At 33.3% G+C, this 14,881-nt stretch overlaps 1 protein-coding gene across 2 annotated transcripts; it reads right to left on the reverse strand.

The window, feature by feature from the left end:
- Positions 1-1,614: 1,614 nt before the first annotated feature.
- LOC120074283 (glucose-6-phosphate/phosphate translocator 1, chloroplastic-like) lies at positions 1,615-4,840 on the reverse strand. Of its 2 annotated transcripts, none has more exons than XR_005480947.1 (3): positions 3,542-3,659; positions 2,892-3,321; positions 1,615-2,695 (listed from the first exon to the last, which is right to left on the reverse strand). XR_005480947.1 is itself a non-coding variant. In XM_039027361.1 (3 exons), exons 1-3 carry the CDS (start codon positions 4,743-4,745, stop codon positions 3,310-3,312), a joined length of 303 nt encoding a protein of 100 aa, XP_038883289.1. In that variant the 5' UTR covers positions 4,746-4,840; the 3' UTR covers positions 3,219-3,309. The 2 variants fall into 2 exon arrangements, 1 of the variants encoding a protein (XP_038883289.1); XM_039027361.1 differs by lacking the exons at positions 1,615-2,695; positions 3,542-3,659 and adding exons at positions 3,866-4,036; positions 4,626-4,840 and having other exon boundaries at positions 3,219-3,321.
- Positions 4,841-14,881: the final 10,041 nt, after the last annotated feature.

Here is a 14,881-nt window from a genome sequence, read left to right on the forward strand (position 1 = left end):
TTCGGGAGGATTAACATAGTGTTGGGATCGGTGTCCTAAATCTCTTATATTCTCGTAGTTTGTTAACTTGTATAAATAAATTGTTATTAATAAAATAACTGTTATTTCAAATGTACGTTAACTCAATCTAATAAACTAAGATCCTCGGTTATTTTATGTAGCTTAAACATTTATGTGGTGACATACAGGTAGATCATGTTTAAGTAATAACCTAAATGGTATGTAGTAGATAGATAAGGTTGAATACGTTATCTTGGTGGCACTACAGATATGTGGCTCAATTTGTAATTGTCACAATTGTTGTAAAGTATAACAAATGATCTGATATTGATAATTCATGTGGACACATGTGAGTAGGGGTATCCTATATAAAAAGTTTGTATAAGACCAGATCATGAAATGATTAGTCTCTCTTTATAACGTCGTTACTTGAAGAGACTTACATTTCACTAGGATGGCCATAGGTGACTTGACTTTAATCTTGAGTGAGTTGTGAATTCCAACCTATGAGGATGGTCTTTTGATCTACATAGGTGAAAGGGGCCAGATTCGTCGACTTAATATGCCTACTATTTTCGGGTTTCGTTTGAATGGGGAGTTGGGAACTCAACTACACAAGATGAAATTCACTCCTTCTCGTTATTAGGGTAAGTAGATGAATTACTCCCTTAAGGGCTAATTTGGATCTTGAACAATCCAAAGCCCACACTTTCTCACTAGTGAGAGAGGAGTCTAACTATAGTTGTACTATGACTAATTGTTCATTAGAGAATCAATGGTTATTGAGGAGTTAAAAGTAACTACAGGGATAAAATGGTAATTTTGACTCAGTTGTACTAACGAGCAATTTGTGAAGGGTCAACATGTTGTTGATTGGTTATATCCAATAGACACATAAATATATCTACAGTGTGAAGAGTGCAACTGTTGGTCTTTAGTAGAGTGACCGGTAGTTAATGAATGAGGATTAATTCAATTAAAGAGTTTAATTAATCAATCTCATATCATTGAAGCTTCAATCTATAGGTCATAAGGTCTCATTGTTAGATCAATAAGGATTAATGAGAATCAAATTAATTTTAGATTAATTTGAATTGTTCAAATTATTTAAAGGAAATTAATTGTATGAGATAAAACTAATATAATGCATGTGATACATTCTAATATAAAGTTTTAATGAGAGAAATAAATATATGAATATGATTCTAATATTAATTATGTGAATGTGATTCATATAAAAACTATAGGTTAAACACTAGAAGAAATTCAAGCTTTAATGTCGGTTGACAACCGACATTAAAGATAGTGTTATTAAAGCCCTTTAATGGTCGTTGCCTTTAAAACCGACATTAAAGGGCTTCAATAACACAACCTTCAATGTCGGTTGCAACCGACATTAAAGACCTTTAGTGAAATTTCCAATCGACATTAAAGGTCTTTAATGTCGGGTGCAACCGACATTAAAGCCTTTGTTTTTTTTTTTTTAAATTATTAATCGACATTGAAGCCCAAATCTGTCCGTTTTTTTAAAATTCCGTTGCCGAATCCATTTTTTTGGTCAAAAAGTATAATATGACACATCATCATTGAACGTTGTGGCTATGACATATTATTCATTTATGGATTGTAAATCTACTACATTTAATCTACAAATTCTGCTAAAAAATTATAATTTAAAAGGTTGTACAATAATTTAGGTCTTGAAAACACAAATTACAAGTAATACAAACATTATGAGATTATTGTCTCTCTCCACTTGGTAAGTATGGATCTCTTCATAATTCTTCTTGAACCAACCCCCTAGCTTCAGCAGTGTCTAGTTATAGACATCTTTGTCTGACCACTGTTGTTCAAAGGATCACAAACAAAAAAGGTTTAAGACAAATGATTGAAACTGAAAATGTGATAAGAATTCATATTCAACTAACTGTGTTTATTGGGAATGTGCATAAATGGTACATTCAAGGCAAAATTCTTGTAGTGAATGTGTTGGATCTAAAGTTCCCCAAGAAAAAGCATAAAGAGGTTGCGATACCAAATATTTACTCATTTGTTGCATCTGCAAAACAAGAAAACTCAATAGTTGAATAAATGAGAGAATCTTCTTTTTCAAGATCTTGAAGAAGAGAAGCTTGTTACCTAGATATGAGATATGAAGACGATGGAAAATTTTCGGCAGCATAATGATGCTACCACAACAAAACCAAAAATTTACCTTGAACCTGTTCAAAGAAGCACACTCCCAAAAATATTTCACAACCACTTTTTCTCAACAGAACTATCAGAATTCCCAAAAAATGAATATTCAAGAACACATACATCAGTAAGCAAATTTAGCTCACAATATATTTCAAACCTTAAAAGTTGTCACAAGACTACCATAGTGCATGAATAACCCACAAACTACCATAGTTCGACCTACAAACTCGAGCACCTTGAATCAAATCTAAACTACAAATAAATAGTACCCATGAGTCATAAACGGGTGTTACATTCTAATCCAATATAGTCCAAAGAGAAATAAGTACACTATAACTTCTCAAACAGGAATTTTCATATCATTAGAGTCACTTGAAACACTTAGAAACTGTGCTTAAAATTGCAAGCATTCAAAAATGCACTTACCAGGAACAATTTTCACCTGAATCCCTTGCTGTTGCAAGAAATCCATCTCCTCCCTACCCCTTCCAAATACCTAAAAAATACACAAACAAAAAAGGTTTAAGACAAAGGATTGAAAGTGAAAATGTTATCATAATTCATATCCAACTAACCGTGTTTATTGGGAATGTGCATAAAGGATACTCACTTGACGCTTGTAAATAGGAGAGAGTAGCAACTTTAGATATAAAAACAAGTCCAATACTCAAGACAGGCTGAAGGATACTCACTTGACGTTTGTAAACAGGCTCAGGCTTCAAATGTCTAGGATCATTCCAGAAAACCTCAGTATCGAAACCAGATCGGATAACAAACTGATCCCGTGCTTTTTCCTTCCTCATCTTCTCAAACAAAGAAGCTGCAACAAAATGCTTAATAACTTACTTAACCCACCCATATAGAAACTTATAAATCTAAACATTATTTATATCTACAACAAGACAGCTGCTTGCTCCTTCTTCATTACAATAAAAATTTTGAGTCTTAAATATTCCGAAACGACCTCATTAGCTTCTCTTTCTTTGCCTTCTTTGTTGCTTTTTTCCCTTTTCTTTTTCGCCTCAAATGTACTATGAGACATACCTCCCTCTCCGATACATTAATGCTACATTATCGTAAACCTAAATTTGTGGTTCGTTTCTTCTCTCTTCATTGCTTTGCCTGCAAACAGAGGAAAAGATTTGGTCAACAAATTCTGTTGATTGTGAAAGTTTGTCTCTCATTAATGCATTCAATCCGATGTAAAGATTATCAAAGATGCTCAAGAATATTAAGGGAAACATAAACGTTCTTTTCAAGGAGGGAAGAAAAAGAAATTTCAACAAAATTTGTTCCTATACCCTGTAAAGGAAAAAATAGAAAACCAATTTTCGACATTTACATTTTCGAGTCAGCATTCAAGAAATTGTGCGACAAACAATGAGGTCAGAATTCTAATATCTTGTGACCAGAGTGCATATCACAGAGTTCGCAGTTCTATTTCTATATCTTTCTACCCCTATTCTTTTTCTTTGTTTTATTTATATTTTTTATTGGGGGCTTTGACATGGGAATAATGTGAACACATAAATCTTATCTTATCCTAACACAAGTATGGACCAATAGGTTATCTTCAAGACCCATACTAATATGATGAGATGATATATTTACTAAAGAACTAGGAAGAAGAACCAAGGAGGAGCAAATTCGAAGAACAAGGAATCACCTGCGAGTATATGAAGGTTCCAAGAACTGAAATGGCAGCTCCGAGAGCATTGACTGGCTGCACAGGTGTGCAGAAGATGATAATGGAAGAAACTATGACCGATATACGTTTCATGGTGTTTCCAATGCTAAACTTCAAGGGAGAAATCTCATCCAAGGACATGTAAGACACCTGATTAACAGCAAACAATCGATACAATAAGCATTATTTTAGGCTCAAACCAACAATACAAGATTCAATCATATGACAAACATCATGCAACTTACTTAATTATAAAGTTGAATAACAAGAAAATAATATTCCTATTTCAAACTCATTCTACAAATCCATGTTACTACTTAAAAAGTACCCAAAAAGATTGCCAAGCTTATTATGAGATTTCGCATAAAATCCATTTTTTTGTCCTGAAACTAGAAGTGGTATCTGGTTTAATCTAGTTAGGTGTTTAAACAATCATTTCTAGAAATTATTGTTTGAACCGTCAGGATGCTCCCCCGCATGAAATTGACAAAAGGACACTTTCTATTTCAGTTCATAAGTATACAAATCCCATAAGCAAGACATTCCCAATATTAATCAGGATGGTTTTACTTTAATAAAGTACAATGCTCAATAATATCATGTTAATATATTGCTTTAATCAGACAGAAGAATCATCAAACGGGCAATCAGATATAGAGAAAACATGAATAAAGTGGATCAATCATTAGTTGATAACTTCCCAATCGATGCCAAGAAACGAATATGTTAATAAAATTACCAAACAAAATGAGGTCCAATTTGAGAAACTGTCGTTTGCCATCCAGCAGCCCACAATTGTGGTCCTTCCACAGCAAATGCAAATGGCGTCAAGGGTAACAGAGACAAAATCGATAAACATGCATAGTAGTTCATCCCGCTAACAGATTTTCCCTTCATGCCCCTCTTCGAAAATATGTTGCGGAATACAAATGCCAAGTTTGATATCATGGCACCCATGAACTGAGGCAATAAAACCAATAGGAAGGCAATTATATTAGAATATGTATATAAGAACACCGTAGGAGGGACAACATTTATTCCAATGCAAACCAATGTCAGCAAAACGTAAAAACAACAAACAAGTATTAAAATATTGTAGTAATGTCTCAACTTGAAGTTTAGAGAGAACAGAGCAGACTAAAGATAAGGAATGTAAACTACTTGTACATTAGTGAATGGTTAGCATGATACACAATAATCTTGAAAAGAACACAAATCGGCGAGGGCCAGATGTAGAATGCTGCATCGAGAGGGCCCGGGTGATACTTCGACAGCTGAGAGTGTAGTGTGCGGCGGCAGTCGATGAGATGGTGTCGAGCAGGAACGGCGAGCGACAGGGCGAGGTGCAAGTGACTGATAGGGAAATAGGGTTTAGAAAAGAAATTGGGGGGGAATGGGTTTGTGTTTTTTTTTTTTTTAAAAGAAAAGTGGATCTTTAATGTCAGTTTAAAAACTGATATTAAAGATCCCGCTTTTTTTTAAAAAAACAAAACCGACATTATACATCCGGTTTCACTTTTTCCAACCGACTATAAGCCTAAAATTCTTGTAGTGAAAATTGATATGAATATGATTCATATTAAATACTATATATTATATGAGAGAATAATAAATTAATAGGTTATATTATATGTGATATAATATACAATAGATTAATTTATCAATTATGAGATATAATATATAATTTAATTATATTAATTGGTTAATATAATTAAATTAAATCAAAATTGGTTTTTGAATTTTGAATTCAAAATACTAACTTTATATGGAGTTACTTTGTAACCAAGTGGGAGTTATTTTACTCATTCATCTCTTGTATGTGTGTATTTTTGGACATGGGAAAATTATCACTTTAACGTGAAAAAAGATTCACAGAAGAACTTTTCAGCTTCTTCATCAATTTCCTTGCACATTTTCTCTCAAAATTAACATAAAAGCCCACCAAACTCTTTGTGATTCTCGCCTTGAAAATAACAAGGTAGTGTTGTGGTGGTGTCCTTGTTACACTACTTGTGGTATTGCTGTGTTGCTGAGATCGTGAGAGACGAGAGAAGTTCTTGTTTGTGTTCTTGCCGTGGAGAGGAAACATGAAGAAATTGTTTCTTCAAGGGTATGCATTTTTCTTATCACTTTTTCCTCTCTAAATTTCCAATAGAAGCATGTTAAGAGGGTATGTTTATTAAATTATTTTGTCTCCTCTGTTTAATTGAGTTATGCAAAATGAATTTCTAAGACACAAGCATTCGAACACTTCCACTGTGGGAATTCAAATCCTTTCATATAGAAGATAGTCTTCAAGGGTAAGCCTCATCTTCCCTGAAAAAACGTGCTCTTTAAAAATATGTTTATCCTATATGTTTTATTTCTTTGTTTTTCATGTTTTCCAAAATTGAAATCATTGACATCGACATCCACACGTTTCTGCAACGAGATTCGATCCCTTCAAAGAGTCTAATGAAGCTCAGGGAACCCATGGAGAATGCTTAATGGATACCAAAGAACCCATAGAGAGTGCCTAGGAGAGATCAGAGGACAAATGAGGAGATTCTATGAGTGCTCGGAGGCCCCATGGGGAGATTGTTGGGTTTTATGTCCTAAAACTCGTGGTTTGTAAACAATAAAACTTATTCTAAAAATTCAATAAGTTGTTATTGAAAATATGTATTGCTTTTTAGAAATCCAAGAAACTAAAAGTCCCATAACTATTACGTGAGTACTTGAATTTTATGTGGAGACATAAAAATGGATCAGGTTCGAGTAAATAGTCAAAATGATCTATAGTATATGAATGAGGTTGGGTGCCTTATTCTGGTCACACTATCAGATATGGTCCACTCTGTAGTTGTTACAAGGAGTTGTAAAGTGCTACAAACGATGTGATCCTAATTCATACATGTTAGAACATGAGGAGTAGGGACGTCCTGTGCAATGGGTTTTATACAAAATCGGACCACGAAATCAGTCACTCTTACTTTATAATGTTGTTTACTGTTTAAGACTGACTATTTCAAAGCGATGACCTAGGTAACTTGACTTTAATCCTGAGCTAATTATGAACTTCTATTTATTCGGGATTATTCTTAGATTTGCATAGGTAAGGGTTGGCTCAACAGCGCCGGCTCAATAAACCTCCATTTCAGGGGTAAGACCGGGTAGATAGTTGGGGACATAGAGTGCAAGATGGAACCCAATCCTACCCGCTTTTAGGGATAGGAGAGAGTTGTTTCTTTAAGTGCTGATTCCGAATCTTAAACATGGGGTCCCACCCTCTCATTGGCCTGATAGGGACTCAGTTTGTTGATTAGATCACAAATCAATTGTTTATTGGAGGATCGATGGGACTTAAGGAACAAGAGGTAATCTCGAGGGTAAAACAGACATTTGACCCAACCATTATTATGAACAACCTGTGAAGGATTAACTTACTAATCATGGTTATATCAAGTTGACAAAATATATCTACAGTGAGGGGAGTGCAATTATAGGCTGTAGTGGAGTGGCTCAATAGTTAACGAATGAGAGTTAATTCGGTGTAAAGAGTTTAGCCAATTAATCTCAGATTGTTGGAGCCCATGATCTGTAGGTTCGTGAGGTCCCCCTACTAGCTCGTAAATGGATTAGCTTTAGAGTAACGTGATAAGTTAATTTGAAACGTTCAAAGTAGAACTAAGGGAATTAGTAATTATATAAGATATAATTACACGTTTAATTTTAGAATTAAACGGAATTGGAGAATTTATTAATATTTAAATATAAAGTTCATGAAGGTGAAATTTGTATAAAATTAATTTAATATTTGATATTAAATTAATTAGAATTAATTAATTAATTATTATTAATTATTAGAAAATTAATTTGTGAAATTAATTTTGTAAAATCAATAATATTTTTAATTTTGAAATAAAATTGATTTTTGAAATTATTTTGATATTAGAAAAGATTGAAAAACACAAACTTTTTGGAAAGTTGGATTTCTCCACTATCATGAAGAAGCTCACTCAAAACCCACTTGACTCAAGCTTCAATACTTCTAGCATGAGCTGCATCTCATGCAGCCATCTTCTTTGCATGGATGTCCTACAATAAATAGAGAAGATAGATGGAATTGAGGGATGTATCATTTGAGTTTTTGCTAAAAAATTCGAGTTGAAGAAGCTATTCTTCAAAGGGGATAGTGCAGTGAGTTCTTCTCTAAGTTTCCTTCATTCAAGCTTATCTTGAGTCCCACAACTCAATCTAAAGCTCCAATAGAATAGTAGGGAAGATCTTGAGGTGGTTCACAACGAGATTTGTTGAAGTTTTACAGTAGAGAATTGAGATTCTAAAGGTTCTACAAAGGTATTGCTTGAAACCTTCTTATAATTGTATGAGCATGCTTTAGTTACAACCAAAATTAATGAATTAGAATGTTTATTGATCCTTGTTGCTTCCGCTACACGCTAATATACTCCTACAGAGATCCTAGAAAAGTTGTGAGGACTAAGGAGAGCCTAGAAGAACTCAGATGACCTATAAGAAGAGCTCAGATGGCTCATGAGAAGAGCTTAAAAGACTCAAGAGAAGAGCTTAAGAGAGTTTAAATGACCTATGGAGAGTGCCTATTGGAGCTTAGAGGTCCCATGGGGAGTGCTCAATGGAGCTTAGAGCATCTATGAGGGGTTTAGAGTGAGCTTTGAAAACCCATAAGAAGAACCTAAATTGAGCTCAGATGACCTATAGGGAGCTTAGAGGATGCTCAGAGGACTTATTGGGAGCGTAGAGGGAGCCTATGAGTCACATGAAAGACATTGGTGGACTCATGAAAGACCTCTATAAGACCTTAGAGTTGTAGAGTTTGAAACCGTCCATAATTTCAACTGATGAGCTATAAAAGAAATGTTGAGAAATTGAGTGGGTGGTGAATTTAAGCATTAATTACGATAATGGTGTAACTGCCCAATGAGTATTAACCAACGGTTCGAAGAATTTAAGAGAGGCATCATGAGCCTAAATGTCAATTATGCTTTACTATCCTATATAAACGACCAAAACCATGGGTTGAAGATACACCTAGAATACCCTACTATTTTCTACTATTAAGTTACTCACAAACTCGAGACTAACTTGGGCGTCAAAGTGTGTAGCTTGACACCACATTGATGCTCACTTTCTTTTGTCTTGTAGACACTTGGACTATTTTTCTCGTAATACAAATTTACGATTGATCCATTTTTGACATTAATTAAGACTACAATCACATCTTTAAAACTCTATGTGAATAGTACTAGAAATCTTTCACCTATAATCAAAATGACATTTAAAAGTTAATTTTTTGGTGGATTCTCAATAGAACAGAGGAAGAACCCATTTTGTATTGATGGATGGTAAAGAACATTGAAAATGTTATAAATATTATGATAATAGATGCCTATTAGATACTCATTCTTAGTGTCCATTGACCTTATGTCATGCCCTCATTTTCCAAAGTGTTGTCCATGTGTCTCAACATTACACAATATTAGTGTCTATGTAATCCAACTCTTACTTGTCAAATTGCCTATAAATAGTGGCATTTTGTGGGTTTTGGAATACACACACATTGTGTGAAATCCAAAAAGATTGGAGAAAGTGGAGAAATCCATCTTTTTTATTTTATTTACTTTTGTTATTTATTTATTTCATATACTATGTTTAGTTTATTTTAATATTGTATTTTATTGGTATCCTTATTCCTGTTGTACTCTTCAAGTTCACAACACGTTATTAACACGAGCTCCTATCATTTTCCTCGCTAAAGATAGGTCCTAAAGGTATGTTGGTTTTGCCTCTTTGTTATACTTGATAGATTTAACGTTATTTTGCATATTTAATATATATTAAATTTCTAATATAAACATAATATTTTGTAATAGTGTTATTATGAAAAATATTGTAAAAGTAGAATTTTTAGCATTTGATATGAATGGTAATAATTATTTATCATTAGTGTTTGACGCTAAAATACACCTGGATGTCATAAAAATGTGATTGTTGGAAAACAATTTTTCTTTCTAAAGCTTGTCGTAAATGGATGCACTTGAGACTCCAAAATTTTAAATCAATATGTTAGAGAAGACATTTTTATACATTTCGGATATGCTTCTGCAATAGCAATATCGAGAGAAATGTTTTATTTTGAACTAATTTTATGTCTTCTCGTGGCCGAAAAAAATAACGAGTTATTGATGAAAAATCATGAATCTCGACCAACTAGAACAACATCATTCCCTAAAGTGAATGCTGTGAATGTTAATAATCGTGGTCGAGGTCATGGTCGCGATCGAGGTCGTGACCGTGGCAGAGGAAGAAATAATTATTATTTTCGTGGTAGTCATTTTAATCATTCAAATTTCAAATGACCCACACAAAATGATGATCACAAAGGAAAAACTCCACAAGATAATAGTTCAAAAAGTGTTAAAAATAAATGTTTTCGATGTGGAATAACTGGGTAGTGGTCACGTACATACCCTACGTCAAAACACTTAGTCGATCTCCATCAAGCCTCCCTGAAGAAAAAAGGGAAAAATGTGGAAGCAAATTTTGCATACTAGGATAATGAGATATTTTACCCATCCAATATAACAGATTTGGATGTGTCACATTTTTTCAAATCTCTTCAAGTGAAAATTGGCACAATTGATGACATAACAAATATTTCTTTTGATTTTGAGAATATTTAGTATTAATATTGTCCGTTTTTTTTATGTTCATTTTTTTCTTTGGTTAATATTAATTTTTGTGTATTTCAAGTGTTGTTTTTTTTATTGTAATTAATTTTTTAATGAAGAAACTTGGATTATTTTTCATATGTTAGGTGACTAAAAAATGAGTAAAGAAGATCTATGTCTAGCAGACAGTACAACTACACATATAATACTTACAAGTAGAAAATGTTTTCCAAACTGACAATGCTGGAAACAAAAGTGCATACGATATCAGGTTTTGCAAACCTGATTGAATGCTTTGGAAAAACAAATATTACTTTTCCTAGACGAACAAAGTTTACAATTGACAATACATTATTCTCTAGTCAATCAAAGAGAAATCTAGTAAGTTTTAAAGATATACGTTGCAATGGTTATTATATTGAGGCTGATAGAAAAAATAATATAGAGTATCTTTATATCATATTTACTATCTCATATGAAAAACTATTTAGAAGAGTAGTCTGCTTTATCTTATGGATTATATAATATTCATATATGAGTAATTGAAACATATGCAACAATAAACTTGAAGTTCATGAATCCAAACATATTTACAATTTGACATGACAAATTAGGTCATCCAGAGTCTATAATGATGAGAAGAATTTTTTAGAATTCAAATGGACACACATTGAAGAATCTTTAATCTAATGAATTATCATGTGATGCTTACTCTCAAGGCAAATTAATCATTGGACCATCATCAGTTAAAGTGGGGATTATATTACCTACATTTTTAGAACGAATTCATAGTGATATATGTGGATCTATTAACCCACCAAGTGAACCATTTAGATATTTTATGTTATTAATAGATGCATGCAACAGATGGTCACGCGTGCTTATTACCAAGCCAAAATCTTGTATTTGTAAGATTATTTGCTCAAATAACTAAGTTAAGAGCACAATTTCCTAATTATACAATTAAGACCATTCGTCCTGATAATGCTGGTGAATTTACATTCCAAGATTTTGATAATTATTGTATGTCAATTGGGATAAGTGTTGAACATTCTGTAGCTCATGTTCATACACAAAATGGTTTAGTAGAATCATTCATAAAACGTTTGTAGTTAATTGCTAGAATATTGCTTATAAGAGCTAAGCTTCCTACATCTATATGAGACATGTTATTTTGCATGTGACGTCACTTGTATGCATTAGGCCAGTAGCTTATCATAAGTAACCATTACAATTAGCTTATGGCCATGAGCCAGATATTTCCCATTTGAGAATTTTTGGATATGCAATATATGTTCCAGTTGCTCCATCACAATGTATTAAGATGGGTCCTCAAAGGAGGTTAGGAATATATGTTGGAAAAATTGACAAAAATGGCCTATTTGGAGTTTGATTTTGAATTTTTGACCTATTTTTGAAAAACAAGTTTTTTGACCCCCTTGATGATGAAAATGATGTGAGCATGGAAAATATTGTTTGTACAATTACTCTTATGCCCCTTATTAAATTCTCACTTTCAATTTCAACAACCAACCTACAAAATTAATTCACAAAAAATTCTCCACCTCAAAAATTTATTCACAAAAAATTATTTTATCCAAAATTAATTGACAATTTTTTTTTCACATTCCAACACTAAAAATTCTCCACAAAATTTAATTTGTTTACAACTCCACAAAAAGTTCTCTTCACCAAATTATTTCCATAATGATATTTATATAAAAAAAAAACATAAAAAAATAGTTAGACGATCGTATAACAATGTGAAGAAAAGTTAGACGAATATTCACTGAAGCTTCCCATTTTGAGGTTCAGTTGCTAAGCGATCGTTTAGTTCCAGACGTTACATGATGTGAAGAAAATTTAGACAATCGTATAGCAATGGGCGCTGGTCGTTGTGATGTTGAACGCTAAACGATCGTGTACCTGCAGGAGCTAAGCGATGCGTTTAAATGTTATACGATAGCACTACACGATCGTTTAGCTTTGGCGTAGGAACTAAATGATCATGTACCTGTGGGAGCTTTGGCGTAGGAGTAGGTGGCGCCCGGTCCCTGCATGCTTAGTTATGAAGACAACATACAAGAAGCATCATAATGGTATATCCTTACTTTTGATAAACATCGCAAGTACTTCTTAATGCTTTTTAGGTCACGTTCCAAACTTTCCACGCGACATCAAGACGTTTGACTAGCTTAACCAATTTGCGGTACTTCTTTCATTTCTTTTGGGACTTCCGGTCATGTCTTTATTGATTGTCACTGTCATCGACCTCCTTAGTGTTTGAAGGTCTAGCAACATCGCCATCATTTGTGGGTTCTGGTTGTACAGGTGGTGCAGGGGGTGCAATTGATGCAAATGGAGGGATGAGTGGCTCCATAACACAATTCATAAATTGAATCTCTTCCTCAGAAGGAACGAGTTCTAAAGTAATTCTCACATACAAAAAATTGTAATCATGAATAAATAAACTAAGATGCTATAATCATAAAAAAAATTCTAACCCAAAAAAATTAAGAAGAAACATACTGCATCTGACCCAAAGACTTCGTCTCTAATCACTCCATATGGAGGAGAATGTGAGCACGACCATCTCAAAATACGTGGTATCGCATTGTCATTCAATCTGTTTGCAATGCATCTAAATAATGATGAAATCATTTCATATGCCCATACCCATATGCGCCACCTACTCCTACCCGATTTTTCCCCCTTCTTTTTCATCCTTTCCTCTCTTTCCCCCCCATACCCAGTCTTTCCCGCCCATACTTGGTCGAAATACACATACGGCCCGGCCACCACCAGGCACAATCTTCCCCTCTTCCCCAAATCTATCCCAAAGCAACTTCAAACTTGCCCGCTCGATCACATATTCGTTCACAATGGTATGAAGCCCGGCCGGGTGAGACCGATTTTCGAAAACACATTTTAGGCTCGAACTTATTCAGAAAATGACGAACATGATGTTTTTAGGAAAAAAAAATAACATTCAACATAGATCTAACATAGATTTCAAATATTCACGGAAGAATACCTAACATAAACTAACACATTGAGTGAAAAAAAATGAAAATCCATACCTTAGTTGAAAAATTCGAAATGATCTTTAATGAAAAGGAGAATAACAAGGAAATGTAGGATGGGAAGAGTGAAATGGAGTGAGATTGAGAACTTTTGAAATGGAGAAGAGTGAAAATGGAAAAGAAAAGTGAGGGTTTGAAGGGTTTGAGTGAGTTTTGAAATGTGAAGGGCATTAGGGTAATTTTCATTCATTTTCAAAATTGTGGGGGTAAAAAAAACATACTTTTTAAAAAGGATCCAAAAGTCAAAATCAAAACTTGAAAAAGGTTATTTTTGTTAATTAACCTATACGTTGGATATGATTCCTCATCAATTATTAAATATCTTGAACCTCTGATAGGTGATGTATTTACTGCACGGTTTGCTGATTATCATTTTAATGAGACAAATTTTCCAACATTAGGGGGAAGAATTAAAAAGTTAGAAAAATACATTATATTGAATGCATCGTTATTGTCTCATTTAGATACAGATCATGTGAACCTGAAGTTCAAAAAATAATTTTGTAAATATAACAAATCAGTTACCAGATGCATGCTAAGAAAGTGAATAAGTCACATATACTAGCTGCAAATACTCCATTATGCAGTAAGTTGTCACTAATGAGTCTGGGATACGCCAGAAGCGTGATAGACCATTCCATTCCAGAGATAAAAATCCTCGAAAACGAAATAGTCAATAAATGACTCAGTTAAAAATATGATGTTCTAGAAGAAATTCTAGATATGAGTACTCATAAAGATATTGAAGTAAATGAGGATAATAATGAGATCTCAATAAATTATGGAACTATGTAAGTTGACAACATTTTGCATACAATATTATTCACGATATTATTTATGGAAGTGAGTATGAAAAATATTGATATAGAAAGTATTACTTATGTGGAAAGAAACATTCCAATATAAATAAACTCATTTTTCAAATCGCGAGGACTAGTAGTCCAGACAGTAGAGAATGTTAAACATGTGGGATATAAGTGGAGTATTTGTAAAACAAATAGAGTGAAGTCACAAGATATAAAACAAGACGGATCCCATAATAATTCTCGCAATAAACTGATATTAATTATGAGAAAACATATTCTCTAATAGTTGATATATAATGCCATGAGATATTCAATTTATCTGATCGTATATGAAAAGTTTAATATACATCTTATAGATGCAATCATACCACATTTATATGAATCTCTTAATAATGATATTTATTTATAAAAATCCTG

The sequence above is a fragment of the Benincasa hispida genome, chromosome 3 (assembly GCF_009727055.1).
Source record: "Benincasa hispida cultivar B227 chromosome 3, ASM972705v1, whole genome shotgun sequence".
In the NCBI taxonomy this organism is placed as follows: domain Eukaryota; kingdom Viridiplantae; phylum Streptophyta; class Magnoliopsida; order Cucurbitales; family Cucurbitaceae; genus Benincasa; species Benincasa hispida.

Coding starts and splice junctions, on each gene's coding strand:
- LOC120074283 (XM_039027361.1), bottom strand. CDS start 4,745: ATGTTTATCGATTTTGTCTCTGTTACCCTTGACGCCATTTGCATTTGC. Junction 4,037..4,625: donor ATTGGACCTCATTTTGTTTG/GTAATTTTATTA, acceptor GCTGTTAATCAG/GTGTCTTACATGTCCTTGGA.